Raw genomic sequence first — 21,567 nt, forward strand, 5'->3', positions numbered from 1 at the left:
ACTCTGTAGACCAGGCTGGCCTTGAACTCCTGAGTGCTGGGATTAAAGGCGTGTAGCATCACCACGCTGCTGAAAGAAACAATTTAAGGCACCCATCATGTGTCCAACTTATAGAAAGCTGTTAACATTTTGTTTCAGAAAATTCAACAGCTTCTTTTAAGGTCATTAGTTTTGCTGCTAGTATTCAATAAATCTTGAGAGCTATTTTTATTTTGAAACAGGTTTTACTGTGTACCGAAGGCAGGCCTAAAGCTCACAATACTGCCCCAGGCTCCCGAGTGCAAGGCCTGGCTGAGACATAATTTTAAATACCAGTATTTGATGATACTTTATCAGTTTTTGCTGCTGTTTCTCAAAGTTTGCTTCTACTCTTTCAAAGTTGGAATTATAACTGCAAGGTGACATTATTTCTTAAATTTGCATAATTGAAGAGAGCCATGTACATGTCAAGGCACTTGTCTGGGGGTCAGAGGACAACCTGTAGGAGAGTCAGTTCTCTCCTTTCACCATGTGGGTTCCAGAGATCAAACTCACATCACCAGGCTGGGAAACAAGCACTTTTACCAGCTCATCTCACTAGCCCAAGGAGGCATTCATTCATTATTATTATGAGGAGGACTCTTTGGGGAAGTGATGTGGTCATGGGAATGGACACACTCATGAACAGGATGAATGGTCTTATAAAGGAGGTTCCAGGAACTTGCTGGAATATGAGGGCCTCATCACACCAATCTACCAGCATCTTGATCTTGAACTTCCCAGCCTCCAGAACTGCCAGAAATAACTATTTGTTATTAGCTGAATATAGTGGCACACACCTGCAAATACCAGTACTAGGGAGGCAGGGGCAGGAGGATCACAAGTTTGAGGACCACATCTCAATGTGTGTGAGAGCCACCTAATTTATGGTATTTTTGCTACAGCAGCCTGAATGGACAGATAGACTCTACCACATAGACCAAGGTATGACACTACATACAATATGCTGAATAACTCAGTCCTACAGAGAACTACACTGACATAAAACAAGGATAAATTAATATTCATATTAGCAATAAGAAAAAATATAGAATCTCTAATATGCACGCACACAAACTGAACTTCATCTTATTATGGACATGTAGGGATGGACATATAGGGAAAGAGGAACATGTTAGCCCACTATCTGTTGCTATAGCTGAATACCATAGACAATACCACTTATAAAGAATGGAGGTTTAATTAGCCCCTGGCTCTGGAACCTGGGTCTCCCAAGTGGTACTGGCATCTGATAAGGGCCTTCCTGTTTGATCATAATAGCAGGGGACCTCAAATGGTGGGGGCAGGGCAGGTGTGCTAATTTAAGCCTCTTTACTTCTTACAAAGCCACTAATGTCATTACAGGTCCTTCCTCATAACCTCATTTGACCCTAGCTACTTCCCAAAGTCTTACCTGCAAATATCATTAACGTATGAATGTGAGGATTAAGTTCCAAACACATAAGCTTTCAGTGGACACATTGAAACCACAGCAGATAACTGGACTGCACAACCACCCATGGTTTGCATAAAACAAACCCTATTTACGTGCGTGTGTGTGTGTGTGTGTGTGTGTGTGTGTGTGTGCACGCACACTCGCATGCGAGAGTGCGCATGTGCACACTGAAGATTACACATACTGAAGGACCTTGCCTATACCCAGCAAGCATGCTACAAACTGAGCGATATCACTAGCTTTTTTAAAAGTGGAATTTCACATAATGTAGACTGGCCTCTACATGAAACTGTGGCTGGCCTTGAACTCCTGATCCTCTTGCTAGCTGAGCCCAGCTACAATGCCTATTTTAACATTGAAATGCCCATATCCTTTGTCCTGGGTAACCTGGGATGGCTAATTACTCTGACATTGTAAATCTACCTTAGTTGGAAGTTGAAGTCTGAATTTACTCTCCCAGGTCAATCCATTGTGGTTTTTGTTTGTTTGTTTGTTTTGCCCACAAAGACCTACATACATATTTTGTTGTTGATCTATACTTTTAATGTTTTGAGACAAAATATAGGTATGTTACCCAGACTGGCCTCAAACTCATAATCCTCCTGCCTAAGTCTCCCGGGTGCTGGGATGATAGGTATGTGCCACGATACTCTAAGACCTGCACTTGGATGGGCTTTGAGTTGAGGAAATAATATATAGGAGCAGTAAATGTGGGGTGGGGGGCACTCTACTGTAGTATACAACAGGGTTGATCCTCACTAGATGATGATTCAAGGTGAGACATCTCACTTCACTATTCATGAAGCACTCCTATGTGGGAGCTCTACTTAGTGCCTATAGGCTTGGGAAGAAGGGCAAGGAGCCACTACTGTGGGTACCAACTGGGATTCAAGGGTGGGATACCAGGAGCCCACAGATTAAGCCCCATGTTTTCAATACACTTGCTGTATTTATCAATAGAAACTCTCACTTGCCCAAAAAGGGAAATGGGGCTGGAGAAATGGCTCAGTGGTTAAGAGTACTGGCTGCTCTTCCAGAGCATCCAGGTTCAAGTCCCCAAACCTACAGGGCAGCTAACAACCACCTGTTCCAGGGGATCTGATGCCCTCTCTGGCCTCCACAGGCACGGCATGCATATGGTATGGACACACACAGGCAAAACACCCATACACATAAAATAAATAATTAAACAAACAAACAAAAAAAAGAGAGAGAGAGAGACACTTCTCCCTGGACTTCCCAAGTGAGACCTGGCTCAGAGGGGTGTCTCTGGGATGGCATGATCATGGGAAGATGGGAAGGGCATCTGTAGGAGACAAAGCACCAAGACAAAAGGCAACCTAAGAGACCATGATGGTGAATACAATGACTTGTTTTGAGGTAGGGGCTCAACATAGACATATCTAGGTATGTTGCCCAGGCTGGCTTCAATATAGACATATAACCAAGGACAACTTGAACTTCTGATCTTCCTGTCTCTACCTCCTAAGTGCTGAAATTTTAGGCATGCACCACCTGCTTTATGTGGTGCTGGGATTGAACCTAGGGTTTCCTGCATGCTCTACCAACTGAGATATATCCACAGCCTGAATGCGATGACCTTTAAGGTCCTTCCCTCTTTAAGGACCTACTGTCAATGGTAACAGCAACCACAGGCAGACGCAAGGACACAGGTGAGGTGGAGGCTTATCAGATCAGAGTGGCCCCTAGGAAATAGCATGAGGTTGAGTTCTAGAAGGTCCTACCTAACACTTTAATCTTCTTCACAGTCTTCTCTGTGTTATTGGTCACTGTCACAGTCACAGGGATGGGCTCCCCATGGAAATATATCTGAAAAGTGAGAGAGACATCAGAAGAGAAGAATGGAGTGCAGTGGGGGTACAATCTTTGATCTGAGGACTCTCGAGACCAAGATTTTCTTAATCTCTTTCCAATAAATAACCCCAGTACTAGAGAAACTAAAATGATAGCGACATTTCTTCTAGAGAAGGGTATGAACATGTTCAGCCGCATCTGCAGAAGGCCAAGGGGGTTGAGGGGTGTGATGGTTTAGCTTTAATTGTCAACTTGACACAACCTAACATCACCTGGGAAGAGTCTTGATGAAGGATTGTCTACATCACGTTGGTCTGTGGGCATGTCTGTGGGGAGCTATCTTCACTGTTAATTAATGTGGGCAGAGCCAGCCCCACTGTGGGCAGCACCATTCTCTAGGCAGGAGGTCCTGAACTGTATTAAGAGTGGAGGAATCAAGTTGAATGTAAGCAAGCCAGTGAGCATGCATTCGTTCATTTTTCTCTGTTCCTGACTGTGGATGTGATACAACCAGCTCTTTTAAGTCTCTGCCCTGACTTCATTGTTTGGAGATGGGATGTGTGAAATGAAAAGAAGGCACTAGGAAAGCTGGCTGATGGAGCCTTACCTAGCAACACCCTGTGCTATCCAGCCCTGGGTGGGCACACCCACACATGTATACACACTACATGAGGCTCTGGCTAACCTGTGTATCACTGACTCTGGACCATCATAAGAGCCTTAGCCAGCTGCTCTTCACCTTCTACTACCATGACTATCCTCATCGATGACATCATTCTCGATATGGCTGCCGTGTGAGTTTTCTATGAAATCTGAATTTTCCAAGGAAGTGAGCAATTTGAAGTCATACAGTGAGCAGTGCTGCTTTAGAGACGGGGTGGAAAACGGCCAAGGTGGATGGGAGAGGATGTCTGCTTCTAATCTCCACAGCCCCCAGTCTATTGCGATAGCCAACAAGTGCAATGGTAAGCCATGGTGGCTCATGGTGACCAGCTCCAGATCAATGGAAATAAGCTGGCAATTTGCAAACATCTATGATTCCACCACGGCAGGAACAAGGTGACTTGTGATGCGTCCACACAGTGAGGGGGCTGTGGTCTGTACCCCCGACCTGAATCCCCATAGGGATGTGGATTACCTCTTTGCTGAGGGAGACTGAGAGATGCAGGGGCTTGTCAGACATGAAGAACTGCCAGGCTGCCTCAGCACAGGGCTGGGGACCCATCTCAGGAGGGGCATGCTGCACTTTCCGGATCAGTAACCGCACAGAGCTCCTGAGGAGAAAAGGTCCAGGGGTCCTGGTTGGTACCCACCCTCACCCATCCCCCAGGCTTCAAAGTAGCCTCCCAGGGCCCTCTTCCATGATCCCAGAAGCTGAATGCTGAACCAGCAATGCCCTCAAGGATCCCTTTCAGCCTGCCAGACTCAGCTTAGCCTTCTCTCAGGAGAGCCTGTATCAATGGTTTCAGATGACTTATGTGACCAGGCTTTAGAGCGCCATGTAACTGTGACACATTGTCACTATCACAAGCATCAAAATCACAGAGCTTGGGAGTAGAGTGCTTGCCTAGTACGTACAATATGATGGGTCAGATCTACATCGAAACACACAGCACTGTGAGATATGGGTGCTGAGTATGAGGAAAATATTGGAAGAGATGGGCTAGGTGGAGACTTAGGAGTGAAAGTGAGTTATCAAATAAAAAGGAGACATAAAGTTGGGGGGAGGGCTGGGAGTATACGGGAGAAGTAGAGGGGAGGAAGGGAAGTGGAGGTGTGTATCATCATATTTTACTTCATATATGTATGAAATTATCAAAAAAAAATTTAAAAAGAAAATCAAGCACCTGGTTGGTAGGAGGACTGTTTATTGGTGACAGAGATTCTGTTTGGAATGATACAAAAGCTTTGATCTGATGATGGCAAAACGTGAATATACTTGGTGTTACAGAGTTATACATTTAAAGTGGTTAGAATCATAAACTTCATAGTGTGTGTAGATTATCATAAGTTTAAAAAACTAAGAGCCAGGTGGTGGTGGCTCACACCTTTAATCCCAGCACTTGGGAGGTAGAGCCAGGAGGATCTCTGTAAGTTGGAGGCCAGCCTGGTCTACAGAGAGAGATCCAGGACAGGCACCAACACTACACTGAGAAACCCTGTCTCGAAAAAACACCAAAAAAAAAAAAAAAGTTCCAAGAAAGAAAAAATAGACATGGTATCTTAAGCCTGGCATTCCAGTGCTTGGGAAACTGAGGCAGAAAGACCACCCTCATGAGTTCCAGGCCAGTCTTGGCTACAGTATGATACCATTTGAAAAGAAAAGAAAAGAAAAACTAAAAAGAGAAAATAAATAAATTAAAAGAAAGAAAACGAAAGAAATGACCCAGAAGGTTTTGGGGCCCGTGGGTCCCTGAGGTTGCCAAGTTCACTGTCATTCTCTTTTATCCCCCACCCCATATTATTAGTTATTGCCCCCAACCCACTTATAAATGGATGATGGCTCAGTTTTTATCTGCCCTGATCAGGGGGCTCCATGAAGCCAGCTACAGGAAACCTGTGGGGAGAGTTCTGCCACACCAGGATAAGGTGGGGCTGTTTCTTGTCCTTACCTCTATACCACCCAGACCCTCCCCAGTCCCACAAGAGGACTCTTACTTCTTGGGGATCTTGTCCTCTTCACCATCTGTGATGTCTGTGGCAAATGCTTTGACCTCAAAGTCGACCCCACAGCTCTGTTGGAGACAAGTGTCAGGACAGTGGTTAGCACCTCCCTTCCCAGCAGCTAGGGCAGAAGGTCACACATGCAGGCAGACCTATGACCCTAGCTTTTCATCATAGCTGGGTCTTTCTTGGGGTTGTTCCATGAGACTAGTGGAGAAGTGTACTAGGAATCCAACATCAGCAAGATGAGTGTCCTTGTTAGGGTTACTATTGCTGTGATAAAGCACCATGACCAAAAGCAAGTTGGGGAGGAAAGGTTTATTTGGCTTATGCTTCCACATCACTGTTCATCACTGAAGGAAGTCAGGACAGGAACTCAAATGGGGCAGGAACCCGGAGGCAGGAGCTGATGCAGAGGCCATGGAGAGGTGCTGCTTACTGGCTTGCTCCTCATGGCTTGCTCAGCCTGCTCTCTTATAGAACCCAGGACCACCAGCCCAGGGATGGCACCACCCACAGTGGGCTGGGCTCTCCCCTATCAGTCACTAATTAAGAAAACGCTCTACAAGTTTGCCAATAGCCTGATCTTATGGAGGCATTTTCTTAACCGAGGCTCCCTCCTCTCAGATGACTCTAGCCTGTGTCAGGTTGACATAAAATTGTTCACCACAAGGAGTAAGCAGGGGGCTGAGAGTCCTACAGAAGGACAGCTGTCAACATGCCTCCCGAGATGTGCTTCTCAAGTCCTGGTACATCCATGCCTCCCTCTACTTTCTTTACAAATATACAACCTGACCCTGCAAAAACTTCTGACAAATGCTGCACACAGCAGTGGGGACAGACACAGAGGTTCTTGGGGCTGGGAGCAGTATCCATGAATGTTCTGCAGCGTTGCAAACATTCTGACCTCAGTGGCTCCTGCAAAGTCAACTCTGGCCAGACAGCAATGGCTTACAATGGTTGATTTTTTTCCCCCTTCAAAATGAGGTAAAATGGTAAGATCACCTAATTTTCAAAATGAAAGAGAACTTTGAAGCCTTCATGGATGGAGTAAATGCCATATGCCTGTGATCCCCAGTCCTCAGTTCCCTGTGTAGGCCCAGTACGTCCTGGTCTCTGCCTAGAGAGAAAATCAGAGACAGCAAGGATGTCTCTTGTGTCTCAGTGCTACAGGTGACGGCTGTGGGGTGGTCCTTCTGTACACTGTGAATATGTGTTGCTCTCATTGGTTGATAATAAAGCTGTTTTGGCCTATGGCAAGGCAGGATAAGGTTAGGTGGAACAAGCAAACTGAGGACTCAGAGGAAGAGGGGTGGAGTTGGGGGAGACGTGAGCCAGCTGCCCAAGAAGCAAGATGCCAGAGGACCAGAAAAGCCATGGCTACATGGCAATACATAGATTAATAGAATGGGTTAATTTAAATGTAAGAGCTAGTTAGTAATAAGCCTGAGCCATCTGCCAAGCATTTATAATTAATATAAGCTTCTGTGTGGTAATTTGGGAAGCGGCTGTTAGGTTTTTGGGAACAGGTGGTCAGGACATAAAGTTCCACCTCCGGTTACAACAGAACTAAAGGTTCTGACACTAAGGGACACAGCACCTTTTAACTGCAGGTTGTAAAGAAACAAGTGTCCCTTCCATCAGTCAGGCAATGTGCAGGCAGCCTGTTTCGTCATCCACCCATCCCAGCCATCTGCCCCACTCTGTGTTGGTCTCTGAACAAGTCACACACTTCTACAGGCCTCCCTGGGCTCTGTGGCTGCCCTAGGCTGAAGCACTCACTCTATAGTGTATAAAACTGAATAATAACATAATAATACATCATGTATTTTAAAAATTTCTGCTTATAAATTATACACTGTTAACTATTATATAATGTTAAGACATTATTTTGTGTAACCATTATATAGTAGTAAAGTATATTATATTATCATTTTATTAATATAACATCAAATAAACTATAATATTATATATGATTGTAACATGTAATTTATGATACATAAAATGGCATGTATTATATTCATATATAATGTTATATATATGTATTATATTTCTATATATTTGTTTATATATATGTATCTGATAATCTCCTATGTGTCCCTCAAGCCTCCCATCTGCAACCAAGTCTCCAGCTCTAGGATACTGGAGGTTCCTAGCCCAGAAGCCTTCCTACCAAGTTAAGAAGCTCTCCCCTCTAAGAATACAGGGGATGGGAGTGGCTCTGGCCTCCACAGGGTTGTAAAACTCCAGAAAGGTCATGGAAGAATCAGGATTTGGAGCCTCCTTGAAAGAGCACTGGTGGATCTGACATGGCTCAGGTGTATTTTCTTAGTTCCTGGCCTCCCTTTTCTTGAGTGACCTCCTTATCCCTGATCTCAGCTGTGCTCAGCTTCGCTGGACCACGGCACTCAAATATTTTAGAAGTAATATTTACTGTGTGGCCTAGAAAACAGACACATATGTGTGAAACCACTCTCCCGACATGACGTTGACCTTTGCAACATGTGACCAGTTCTGAGAGCGTCCATCCCACCCATTTTTGTTTTAATGATATTTCTGATCTATGAACCACGAGTGAGTGATGATGCCACCCTGAGGAACAGTGTCCTTACACCTGTCATTGTCAACCACTGTCCCCTGTCCTCCATGCTCAGGTGCAGACCTGCCGTCACGGTCAGTCTTGGTCCCCTTCTCCTCTGGTCTTCATTCCTTCCTTTGTGCCTGGAGTCTCTAGTCCATCTTGGTCACACTCCCCTTTCCCTCCCTTCCCCTTCACAGCACAAGCCTGACCAACCTCAGATCCATTCTTGACCCTTTGTACACCTGACTCAAGGCCTGCTATTCAGTGGCTCCCATGTCACTCAGGTTCAAACCCAAGTCCTCCAGTCCTGGCTTTCCTATGCTTCCCCCCAGACCTCAGCTCCCACCCTTCATCCCTTCTCCCCTCGTTTAGCAGGAAAGAGCCTGGACATGTTCCCTCCACCACAAGGATCGGGGCCTCTCTCGCTGCAGAGTCGAGCTTTCCCCTCTTCTTAGCATAAGGATTCTGACTTTAAATGTCACCTGTTGTCCCTCCCTCACACAAGCCTGAGGCTTTCCAGATACCTGTGGCCAGCTAATACACCCTGCTTGTGGGTTTTTGTTGTTGCCTGTGACTTTCCATTAACATGTGAGACCTGGGAGCTTCTGATCTCTTGTTCACAAGAATGTTCATGGTTAATAATTGCTGGAGATGGGTGGTGGGGTCATGGAGAGTCTTTAAGCTGGGCCCTTTATCTTTGCGTATAGTTGAAATTTTCCATGATAAAAAGCTACTTTAAAGGTCTGCTGAAAACCTGGCATGGTGGCTCATGACCATCATCCCAGCACATGGAAGGGCGGCAGCAGGAAGATCAGGAGTCCAAGGTCAGTCTCAGTTACATGAGACCCTGCCTCAAAAACAAACCATCAAAAGCCTATTGAAAGAGGAGGGGCCTGTGGCATTTCTTCTTTAACTCACCTTCCCTACATCTTGTGGAGCTGGCTGCAACATCACTGAACAGGGTAGGTAGTCAGGAAACTGGAAAGACAAAAACAAAACCATTTCATTCAGAGGGGCTATTCGACATGCAGTATAAAACCATCATGCAAGATGACACGAAAAGACAGAATTCTCCCGCTCCCCTAACACCCAGGACACTGATTTAAAAATCTCCAGCATGCATAAAAACACACAAATGAAGTTGTACACAGGGCACATGTTCACTGGGACCAAATGTGTCTCACTATCTGGTTCGCTCGCCTCACTAGCCCTTATCCTACTCAGAAATCTTTCTAACCGTTTTTACACACCATGAATTACAATTTCTCTCCACAGTGCTCAGAGCTTCCACAGTGCACACTTCATGTAGCCGTTCCTCTTTGTTGGGCACTTTCATGGTATTTAATTTTTTTGCCATTATAAAAAATACCACAAGCAGTGCTGTAATCCCAGCACTCAGGAGGCAGAGGCAGGTGGATCTCTGTGAGTTTGAGGCCAGCCTGGGCTACAGAGTGAGATCCAGGACAGGCAGGGCTGTTTACACAGAGAAACCCTGTCTTGAGAAACCAACAACAAACAAAATAAAACAATGCCACAATAAATAGATATCTTCAAACCCTTTAGTCCAGTGTTACCAATTAATGCTGTGTTACATTGCCAGAAAGGGACCAGATTCAGACTAGAATCATAGTTTATTGTTTGGGGTGAGGGAGACACAGGGTCTTTCTCTATTTAGTCTATGCTGGCCCTGAACTTTCAATCCTTCTGCCTCTGCTTCCATATTGCTGAGATTCCAATTGTATGCCATTATTCATGGCTGAAAAGCCACATTTTCAAAAGATTTATTACTTTCTAAATGTTATGTGTATGAGTGTTTTGCCTGCATGTATATATGTGTACTGCATGTGTGCCTGACGCTCATGGAGCCCTAAAGAGGGTGATGGAACCTCTGAAACTGGAGTTATAGGTAAGTGTAAGCTGCCATTCAGATGCTGAACACTGACCCCTGGTCCTCTGCAAGAGCAGCTAACCGCTGAGCCATCTCTCCAGCCTTTGGCTGTTGCTTGTTGGGTTTTTTGTTTGTTTTTCTGTACAGGGGACCAAATTCAAAAACCAAATTAGTGCATGCTACACAAGTGCTCCAGCACCAAACTATACCTCCAGCACCTAAAGATCTCATCTCATTACTAGCCAGGCATGCTGGCTCATGCACTTGGGAGGCAGAGGAAAGAGGATCTGAGTTTGAGGGCAGCCTGATCTACATAGTGAGCTCCAGGACAGCCTGGAGAACCTGTCTCAAAAAAAAAATCCCAGGGCTGGAGAGATGGCTCAGAGGTTAAGAGCACTGGCTGTTCTTCCAGAGGTCCTGAGTTCAATTCCCAGCACCCACATGGTGGCTCACAGCCATCTGTAATGAGATCTGGCTCCCTCTTCTGGCCTGCAGGGATACATGCAGACAGAACACTGTATACATAATAAATAAATAAATCTTTAAAAAAAAAATCCCATTTCTAAAGATTTTTTAAAATTTTTTTTTGTATTCTTTGGGGTGAGAGTTGAGACAGGATTTCTCTGTGTACCCTGGCTATCTTATGTAGAACTCACTGTGTATACCAAACTGGCCTCAAACTCAGCAATCCGCCAGGCTCTACCTCCCAAGTGCTGATATTAAAGATACATGCCACTACATCTGGCCTAATTTTTTTGTGTTTTTGAGACAGGGTCTCTCTGTGTAGCTCTGGTTGACCTGGAACCCATTATGTAGACCAGGCTGGCCTTGAACTTACAGAGATCCTCCTGCCTCTGCCTCCTGAGTACTGGGATTAAAGGCATATACCAACATACCTGGCCTCTAACAGTTTTTGATATGCATTGGCATGTCACCAAAAGAAGTTATGTCATTTCAGGTTCTCAGCACAGGTGCATAGGAGCACCCAGGACTAAAGAATTTTGTTTGTTTCTATTTTCAAGACAGGGTTTCTCTGCATAGTCCTGGCAGTCCTGGAACATGCTCTGTAGACTAGGCTGACCTTAAATTCAGAGATCCGTCTGTCTCCTCTTCCTGAATGCTGGGATTAAAGGCATGAACCACCACGCGTGGCTAAATAATCTTTTTAAAAAGAATTTTATATTAATAATTGTGGTAACATAGAACATCATGAAATCTTACCATTTTAGCTCACTTCAATGTGTGTTTCATTGTGATTAGATCTGCTCACACTGCCAAACAACAGTCACCACATTTGTCTCCAGAGCCTTTTCCATTGACCCAAAGAGAAGCTCTGTCCACGGAGCCTGGGATCCCTGTCCTCCCCACACGCCAGTAGACCTGGTCTCCTACTTTCTGTCTTAATGAATGGGCTATGCCCATCGCATCAAGGAAGTGGGACTGTATGACACTGTTTTTCCTTTGTGCCTGGCTTCTCTTATGGGGCATCATGTTTTGGGGGTCCATCCATGTTCTGACTTGGGCAGCTTCATGAGGCTGAACCACAGCACTTATGTGGAGGAAGAGCAAATGTCAATAAGATAGTAACCGTGCAAACAGAAAGGGCCGCAGTAGCTTCCTCGCCCCCGGCTCTTGCCCAGGACTTGGGTTTTACTGGGTGATACATGGGCCTCAGGAGAGGTGAGGGGACAGACCAAGGCCCTGACTCAATTCCCAGCACCATGTGGGGAAGCAGGGTGGGGGCAAAAGGGTAAAGAAAGATACTTTCTCTACCAAGACCTCCTGTCCATAGGGGGCTCTTGCTTGCTTAGAACTCCCTGGGGCCAACTGGGGGTCATTGCTACCAGTTTCTTTTTATAGCTGAATGAGAGAAGACAGAACACATACTCATCTAATTAGGCAGTCAGATGAAGGAAAATAACCAAAGGGCAGGTTGAAATGGGGCCTTCAGAGGCAGGGAGGCTATTTTCAAAGACTTAAAAACAGACAATCACAGACCATGCAATCTAGAATTTCTTTCAAGGGTGCAATTTACAGGCCCACATATGTGAAATCCTCCCTCTGCCCCCTTCTCTTTGCCCCGTTCCCACTGTGAGGTACTGTGGATGAAGGAGGCAAGCCAGGGGAGCAGCAGGGGAAAGAGAGCTCACCGTGAGCAGAAATGGGTACGTGTTGTCTCCCAGTTTCTTGAGCAGGCTCTCCTGGAGTTGGGTTGGGGCACTCATGGCCCCAACGGGAGGGTATACCTGGACCCGAGAAAAGTACAGGTCCCTGCGGAAGGTCAGGCCGATCACATCAATGTCCTCTTGGCCATAGCGGAAGGCGCAGGTCAGAGTGACATACACTGGGAAGAAGATGCACACAGGTGAGACCTGGTCCATTGCGCAGGCCCGTCTACCCCAGCCACTTCCACTGGGCTGAGCCAGCAACAGAGTGACCACACCACACTGTCTGCCCTGGTTCCAGGCTTTGCTGCCTGGAAGGAATAGGGGCCAAGAGACTAATACTCTGCAGCTGGCTGACACATTTTGAGAGAATCAGCACGTTCCTAGGGTTAGAGTTCGTTATCCTAAACAGGGCTGTCACAGGATTGAGAGGCATCTCCCTGGCAACCACATTATTTTTGCTAGGATGGTAGAAATCTGTCGACAGGGCTGGCAAGACGGCTAATTGAGGAAAGGTGTCTGCTGCCAAGCCTGACAACGGAAGTCCATCTCCAGGACCCACATGGTGGCAGGAGGGAACCGACTCTTCCACAAGTTGTCCTCTGACCTCCACAGGTGTGCCTTAGTGTTTCTGCATCTATCACATACATACGTACATAAGTAACAATGTAATCAATGTTTAAAAATATGCAGACAGACAACATGTGCAGTCCACCCATCCTCCTGTGTCCGCTCTCCCACCCTCCCTCCGCCTGGTCCACCAGCTTGGGGACCTGGAGTTGGACGTCTGAAATGGTGCTAATGTGCTTGCTTGGGTTAGAGAGGGCAGGACGTCTGGAGAGACAGACAGACAGAGAGTGCTAGAAGCGAAAATGACGTGTGCCTGAGCCATGTGGAAGCCGAGGGAACAGTCAAAGGCCTGGGCCAGGCAGAGAGACAAAATCAAACCGGAAAAGTTTCAGGTATAGTCTTGGTACATTGCTCAGAAGCATATTAAGCATTCTCTAAATCACCACTTCCCAAAATTCTCTCTGATTAAAGACGGCCTGTGCCCAGTGTATGAAAGTTCCCATCAAGTTTTTTGAAGACAGGAAGTGCATAGTTCTTCATCGCAAGGCTTGTCAAAGTGGTGCCTCAAGTCCTCTAGTTTTGCCTGAGAATTTCCTCCGTACCAGTTCGGAGGCCAGCTGTCTCTTAACTACCAACTCAGACGAACCACTAAGCACTCGTGCATGCTTCCTTTGAGGTGAGTGCTTGAGAAAGGTGCCCACAGCAGGCCTGGATTTCTGCTTGCACCCACCAGGCTGTGGTTGCCCCTGAAAACTGAATCCCTGTGTGGTAAAGGGCAGGGGCTGACTGGGTTCGAACCAGAGAGCCGCAGAGCACCCAGGAAGGTGGGGCAACAGAGGAGAACAATTTCCGGCCATTCCTGCCTTGCCCCCTCTCACTCCCCACACTGTTGCCAGCCCACACCTGACATATTCTAGCGGGTACATCCAAGGTTTAGAACAATGCCCTGTGGTTGCCAGTAGCAACCACTCCAAAGGCATATTTAGAATGGAACTGAGTCAGCGACATTATCATAAGCATAGCTCGAATCTGTTCTAATTCAGTTTTTTCAACTGTCATTAGTAACAAATGGCTTGCCACACACATCCCAGCTGCCAGAGATCTCAAGGGCACCATGATACTGTGGCACAGAACTTTGCAAGGACACAGAAAAATAAACTCTGGGTTTTATCCCCTTGCCTCTCACTAGGCATGGTTTCCCACATGAAAGCCTGTTATCCACAGAGATAACCTTCACTGCCAGAAGGACGGGCAGTGAGGAGGAGCCAGGGGCTCGTTCATCTCACCTTTCTTCCCCTTCACAAGCTCGGGATCCACCAAAACAACACCATCTAAAACCAAAAGAGAGGAAACCCAGAGAGTGAGACCAAGAAAACCAGACATCTGGCTTTAAAGCTAGATACAATATTGTGTCTTCTGTTTTTATTTTGGAGGTAGGCGGTTGAGACTGGGTCTCATGTAGCCCAGGCTAGCCTTGGATTTGCTATGTACATAGCTAAGGATGACCATAAACAAGTAATCCTCCTACCTCCAGGCCTGATTCACCAAACCAGCTTGCTTTTTATTGTTTTTAAGAATCGTAGTTTTGTTATTAGGGGTTGGAGAGACGGTTCAGCAGTTACGAGCACTTTCTGCTCTTGCACAGGACCTGGGTTTGGTCCCCAGCACCCACATGGCAACACACAACTGTCTGTAACCCCAGTTTCAGAGGGGCCAATGCCTCTTCTGCCCTCCAAGGGCTCTTGCATGCATGTGGTGCACATACATACAGGCAGGCCCATACACTTTCACATACAAGAATAAGAATAGTAATTTTTAAAATGTGGCTCTGGGGATCAAATTCAGATTGTGAATCTTGGCAGCAAGAATCCTTACCCACTGAGGGAGTGTTTATTTTCAGTGCTTAAAACTGCCAAGTTCCCCCATATTTCTTTCAAACGTTTGATAGATAGTTAATGCTTATCAAGCCAGAGGAAGTTGCAGAGCCAGTACACAGGGCTCCGGTGTCCTCTGTCCCGTTGCCTCCTGGGCTTACGGCTTACAAACATGGACAAGCACACCATGGCTGTGCACAGGTCTGTGCTACTTTAACACAGGTGACCCATGTCACAAGCACCACAGTCGACATTTAGAATTGTCCTTTGGGCTCTCTCGTGCCACCCATCCCTGCTCCCAGCATCCTCAGCCCCTGGCAAGCACTGTCGGTAGAATTTTGTCATCATGAGAACGTTACGTAAGGGGAACCATGAAGTCCACACCCCTTTGAGATTGCTCTTGTTACCCAGCATAATGCCTTAGAGATCTCGAAGTTGTTGCAGTTATCAATAGGTCACACTTCTTATACCCTCTCCTTCCTTCCTTCCTTCCTTCCTTCCTTCCTTCCTTCCTTCCTTCCTTCCTTCCTTCCTTCCTTCCTTTCTTTTTTGAGAAAGTGTCTGTCCTATACAGCCCAGGCCGACATCAGATTCTCAATCCTCCTACCTCAGTTTCCCAAGTGCTGGGAAACCATGTATGCCATAACAACTAGCTGCTTGTTCTTTTTTTGTGATTGAATAGTAATCCATGGTATGGATATACCACAGTTTGTTTAGCCTTATTCATCTACTGAAGAGAAATTTTCGTTCTTTTCGGTTTGGAGCTTCTGTGAACAACTATGTCCAGCCAGGTTTTGTATGCATGGTTTTGCCTTCTCAACAAATACCCAGGAGTGCTACTGTTGGGTCCTATGTACATTCAGTTCCTAAAGAAGCTGCCAAGCTGCCTTCCTAGTGGCTGGGGCACTGCACACTCCCAGCAGCGGTGCACAGGGCCAGTTCCTTGGCATCCTCATGACTGGCACTGCCACTGCCTGTTCTTGGCCATCTTTCTTTCTGCATTTGAAAAATTGAAATATATTAATATTGTGTCAGGAAAATCACATATAGGAACAGTTTTTTTTTAACAGATAGTTGGATTCCTAGGTGTTTCCTAGAGTCTAGGTGGCTCTGGAGATATAAGGAATGGCCGGTCCAGCCACATATTCACCCAGAAACACATACAGAAGCTATTGGCGGTGGTTTTTGGCTACTTCCTCCCTTAGGCCCAGTGCATTTAAAGTTTTAGGATTAGGACAATTTCTGTTGTCTCTGGCTTCTCCAACCCATTTACCTCAGACATCTTCTCTTGCTCAAAGCCTCCTTTGAGTCTTTATGTGTCTCCTTTGCATCAGTTTGAGGTACAATCTATCACGATGGGGAAAATATGGAGGCAGGGGCTTGAGGCAGCTGGCCACATTGCATGCCCAGTCAGGAAGCAGAGAGACGAACGTTTTCTTGTAGTACTAAAGATTGAGCCCAGGGCCTTGCACTAGGCAAGTCCTGAGCTACAAACCAGCCCTTTAATTTTTTTTTTTTTAATTTGAGGGTCCAGCAAGATGGCTTGGTGGGTAAAGGTGCTTGCTGCACAGTCCTGGCAACCTGAGTCCAGTCCGTGGAACCATACACAGGTTTTGTATGCAAGAGAATTGACTATACCACATTGTCCTTTGACCTCCACACATATGCCCTCCCCCCAAATAAATAAATAACTGTAAAAATAAACTGTTTCTGATCGACCAGTAGCCACTTGAGGTCATTTTCATTTGTATCTCTTTGGTTAGATTATTTGTGACATTGAATTTTTTAAATATTTGCTTTATATATATATGTATATATATATATACATATATATATATATATATATATAGAGAGAGAGAGAGGTGTTTGCCTATATGTATGGATGTATGTACGCATTTATGTATATCATCTACATGTACTGTGCACTGAGGCAAGAAGGGGGCATCACATGTTCTGGAGATGGAGTTACACATGGTTGTAAGCTGCCGTGTGGGTGCTGGGAACTGAATTTAGGACCTCTGCAAGAGCAGCCAATGCTCTTAACCTCTGCGCCATCTCTCCAACCTGAGATCCATCTTTTTGTTTGTTTGTGTTTTTGAGACATGGTCTTTCTATGTAGCCCTGGCTGTCCAGAAACTCATCATGTAGACCAGGCCAGCTTTGACTTCACAGAGATCCACCTGCCTCTACCTCCCAAATGCTGAGATTAAAGGCGTGCACCACTGTGCCTCTGCATCACCATGCCTGGCTGGAAATCCTTTTTTTTTTTTTTTTTTTTAATGAAAAACTAGTCATTGTCTGATGACTAATGAAAAACTAGCATTAAATTTTCCTCCAAATTCAACTTACCTACAGGCTCTACTTGGCTGACATGGTCAACATAGTCTCTCTTCCCCAGGTAAATAGTCACCTGTGGGAACAACAAAGGCATTCACTTAGCTGTCAACAACCCCAAGCTTTCCACTAGTGTTCTTCTCTTCCTCTTATTCAGTGCTGAGCATCAAACCCAGGGCCACACACATGCACGGCAAGCCCTCTACCCTGGAGCCTCAGCCCTTTCCGTTAGTCTTCAAAGGAGGAGTCACTTGGCTCCACAGCTGCTCTGTGGCTTCCTTCTCTCCCGGCTGTGGGTAAAGATGGTTCATTCCGAGTACAGGGTGCTTTCTTCCAGCCCTATATCAGCTCCCAGGAACTCCTTCCATCCACAGGGATGGCGGGAATCCTTTCCACTCTGTTCTGTCCTTCCCATCAAGCTCAGGTCTGTATAAACAACCCATACACTCGTGGAAGGTTATGCCTATGGACACGGTCAGCTTTCTATTTCTAGCACTGAAAGGCCTTGTCTTCTTGTTCAGAGACTTTCTGGATTAGCCAAAGAAGTAGGAACTCCAGAGGAGCCTGACATGCCATCGGGTGAGCTCTGCACAGGTAACCGGTAACCACTCGCTCAGGAAGGAGGTGGTGGAGCTGAGTTGGTGGGGACGCCGTCCCTGCTCGTGGTAGCCAGTCTCCTTGCCTATTCTTCTGTAAAGCTGCTTCCCTGCTGCTCACTGCTCTACCAAAGGACCACAAAGTCCTTGAGGTGAGGATCTAGAGCAGTGGTTCTCAACCTTCCTAACACTATGACCCTTTAATAGAGTTTCTCATGTTGTGGTGACCCCCAACCATAAAATTATTTTCGTTGCTACTTCATAACTGTAATTATGCTCCTGTTAGGAATTGTAATGTAAATATGTTTTCCAATGGTCTTAGGCAAACCCTGTGAAAGAGTCGTTAAACTCCCCCCAAAGGGGTCGCAACCCACAGGTTGAGAACTGATGATCTAGAGTGTTCTATGCCCCTTTCAGCCTTCTCAGTATTTATTACAGCCTATGATTATACATAGAGGGATTCAATCAGTGCTTGCTAAGTACACCAATGAGCAAGACCCCATCCCCTGGCTAGTACACATTTTTTATTTCTGCAAACATTCCAAATGATTTTTGATATTAAATTATGTCTTATACTCAAATCCTCTACAATATATCATTTGTCCCCAGGGTGGGTCCATTTGCATGACTGATGGTGGAGGTTGTATCAAGCAAATGCCTCTAGATCCCTATTAACAGAGAAGATCCCGTGAGAAACCTTGTAAATCTGTGCATGGTGTCTCTGCAGCCTGGGAAGGGTGGGATCTGGGCATGGGATGCAGGGACATTGCAAAGTGTGCAGCAGCAGGCGCCAAGCTTCACCCTCTAGACCAGAGTTCCATTCAGAGGCTAGCCCAGCTGACTCACCCAGTGAACTCCCTGGCCCTCTGTTTTCTATGTAGGATGGACCCAAAAGTAGAGGGAGAGAGAAGGGGGAGCTGGTGTTTGCCCCCTGCTTTCCTGCCTGGCCCATGGCTGGCACATTCCTCTAAACATGGTCATAGTTCCCAGAAGGTGGCCTGTTGGCTTCTGGGTTCTGAAACCTGTTGGATACCCCATCCCCTCGGACCAGGGAAGCACCTGTGCCCAGTGCTACAGACCCAACCAGACCAGATGGGACTAGGTTCCCAGTGGTAGTAGACCTTGAGTTTTACCCAGGAACACAAACTTTCCTCAAATCCAACCTATCTGTGCTCTTGCAGGAACCCTAACATGTGGCCACCTCCTGATTCATAGATGTGCCTGCTCCTCCCTCCTGTAGAACAGCATCCAGTTCCTTGAAGGTGGCCAATAGGATCCTTACCTCTGGGCTCCAGGCCCCTCTGTCTTCACCTTGGCCTTGGCCTTGGCCATGGCAGCTCTGATGAACCCATCTGTTCCTGCTGCCTGCACAGCAAGGAAGGCCCTTCAGCTACATCTCTAGCTGAGGAAGCCCCTACCCATGCTTACCCATGCTTCAAGAGAACAATTGGGCACTTCAAGTCTCTTGCATCTCAGCATACTCTGGCTGTCCCTGAGTTACTTTGAGATAGTGTTTCTCATTCTATAGTACAAGCTATCCTAGAACACGCAGTGTAGCCCAGGCTGACTTCAAACCTCCTACCTTAGCCTCTCGAAGTGCTAAAATTAGGGGCACCAGTCATCATGCCTAACATCTTTCAGCCTATGGTACCACAGGAACATTCAAGATCTGCAACCCCATCCCAGTTCATGCCCTCATCTGGCTTCAGGACTATGGAGGCCTCACCATATCACTGGTCTATGGGGACAAAACCTCTCCAGGTTGCTACCTTTAGGTTTGAGGTAAGTGGTGGGGAAGAGGCAGGCAAAGGGTGTGGTCAGGAAGAAGGGGAGCTCTGCCTTTGAAGGAGGCTCTGCCTGAGCAGATGGCACAGGCAGGTGGCTGGACAACAGGCAGGGGTGGCTCTCTGGGCAAAAGAGATGGCAAGATGCCCGAGTGAAGAGAATGCTTCTGGAGTCAGCAATGGCCTCCTTTGCAGCAGGTGGCCACAGAGTGAGGATGAAGGCTGAGTGAGGCAAGGTCTCTAGGACTCAGGCCTGAGGAGCCCAGGAAGACTCTAGACACTGGTCATTTCAAATTCAAAACAACTCTGGAAGATGAGATTGGCCCTATCTTCTACAGACACTGAGCTCTGGGCCCTGCTGGAAGCTAAGTGGAAGGAGGATTAGCAAGGAGAGCCAGGCATGCAGCCTCTTTATGGTTGGGAAAAGAGAGGGGTGAAGAGTCTCCAGGAGCATGAAGGTGAGGAGATGGAGGAAGCATTTTCTTCTCCCAAGCTTTGGCTGGAAGAGAGAGAACTGGAGCTGGAGGCCAAGGGGAGCTTTTGATAGTCATTATTATAAGAGGCAGGGTGCTAAGACATTTTTTGTTTTTGAGACAGGGTTTAACTACATAGCCCTGGCTGTCCTGGAATTTGCCATGTAGACCAGGCTAGCCTCAAACTTAGAGAGATTCACTTGCCTCTGCCTCCTGAGTACAGGGATTAAAGGTGTGTGCTGTCAAGCCCAGCTAAGACCTGTTCCCACTCTGGGAAAGGCTGTAGATCCAATCCAGATTAAATGAGACTAAGTTTCCCGAGGTGGTACATCATGAGTCTTACCCAGGGGTGAGCGACTCTGAACTCAGTTGGGAACAAGACCACTCTTCTATTGCCCTGGAAAGGCATGGCAAGGACAGGAACAGGTGGAGGAGAAGGGTTGCCATGTGAAACCAACAGACTTCTGGCACCCCACCTACAACTAAACACATCTTCTTCCTGGCTAAAACAGCCAGTCACACTCAAGATCCACACCATCCTCGTTAGGTAGCATGCTAAGAGGAGGCCAGCTCTAATGGGTTTCCCCCCTTCTTCTCTCCCCTCTCCCAACCCTGCCTTTTTCTTTAATATTTTTTTTTGTTTTTATATGCATGAATGTTTTGCCTGCTTGTATGTATGTATGTATATGGATGTATGTATGTATGTATGTATGTATGTATGTATGTATGTATATATACTGTGTGTGCCTGGTGCCTGCAGAAGCCAGAAGAGGGCAACTGATCCCCTAGAACCTGAGTTATGAATGGTTGTTAGTTACCAGGTGGGTGCTGGGAACTGAACCCAGGTCCTCTGCAAAAGCAACAAGTGCTCTTAACTGTTGAGCCACCTCCCCAGCCAGCTAGCCAGCCTGCATGCCTTCCTTTCTCTTTGACAAGTTCTTTCTGTGTAGCTCTTGCTGGCCTTGAATTTGGGATCCTCATGAGTGCTGAAATCGGAAGTGTGTGCTGCCACTTCCAGCTCTGGGAATGTTTCTTGATTGCTCTGATCCAATTCTGACCGTCTAATTCCTTTGGCTTGTGATTGGCTTAGTGTAGGCAGGTAATGCAGGCCCAACCGATGAATACAGGAGGCAAGTCTAGAGAGCTCCTGGGAAAGGTTTCCTGGCCTTTAAAAGACACCCTAAGAGTCCCTCATCTCTCTGTGCTTCCTGCCTAAGGACCAACCACCTCATGCTCCTGCCACCAGGCCAGCCCCACTGTGTTGGGCTGTACCCTCAAACCATGAACCGAAGTGAGCTGGGGTGCTCACCACCAGCCTGAGGATATCACAGAAGAAAGAATCACAGAGA

The 21,567-nt window shown here is 46.5% G+C and overlaps 1 protein-coding gene across 1 annotated transcript in view; it reads right to left on the reverse strand.

The window, feature by feature from the left end:
- The window catches only part of Sag (S-antigen visual arrestin), a 42,495-nt gene that overhangs the window by 17,268 nt on the left and 3,660 nt on the right, over positions 1-21,567 (reverse strand). Inside the window, exons 4-10 of the mRNA XM_052750495.1 lie at positions 17,381-17,441; positions 14,444-14,488; positions 12,573-12,766; positions 9,453-9,512; positions 5,948-6,024; positions 4,428-4,563; positions 3,220-3,304 (exon numbers count right to left, since the gene is read on the reverse strand). Coding sequence (XP_052606455.1) covers positions 3,220-3,304; positions 4,428-4,563; positions 5,948-6,024; positions 9,453-9,512; positions 12,573-12,766; positions 14,444-14,488; positions 17,381-17,441 — 658 coding nt within the window. The remainder of the gene's footprint in view (positions 1-3,219; positions 3,305-4,427; positions 4,564-5,947; positions 6,025-9,452; positions 9,513-12,572; positions 12,767-14,443; positions 14,489-17,380; positions 17,442-21,567) is intronic.

The sequence above is a fragment of the Peromyscus californicus genome, unplaced genomic scaffold (assembly GCF_007827085.1).
Source record: "Peromyscus californicus insignis strain IS unplaced genomic scaffold, ASM782708v3 Scaffold_21__1_contigs__length_65335640, whole genome shotgun sequence".
NCBI classification, from domain to species: Eukaryota; Metazoa; Chordata; class Mammalia; order Rodentia; family Cricetidae; genus Peromyscus; species Peromyscus californicus.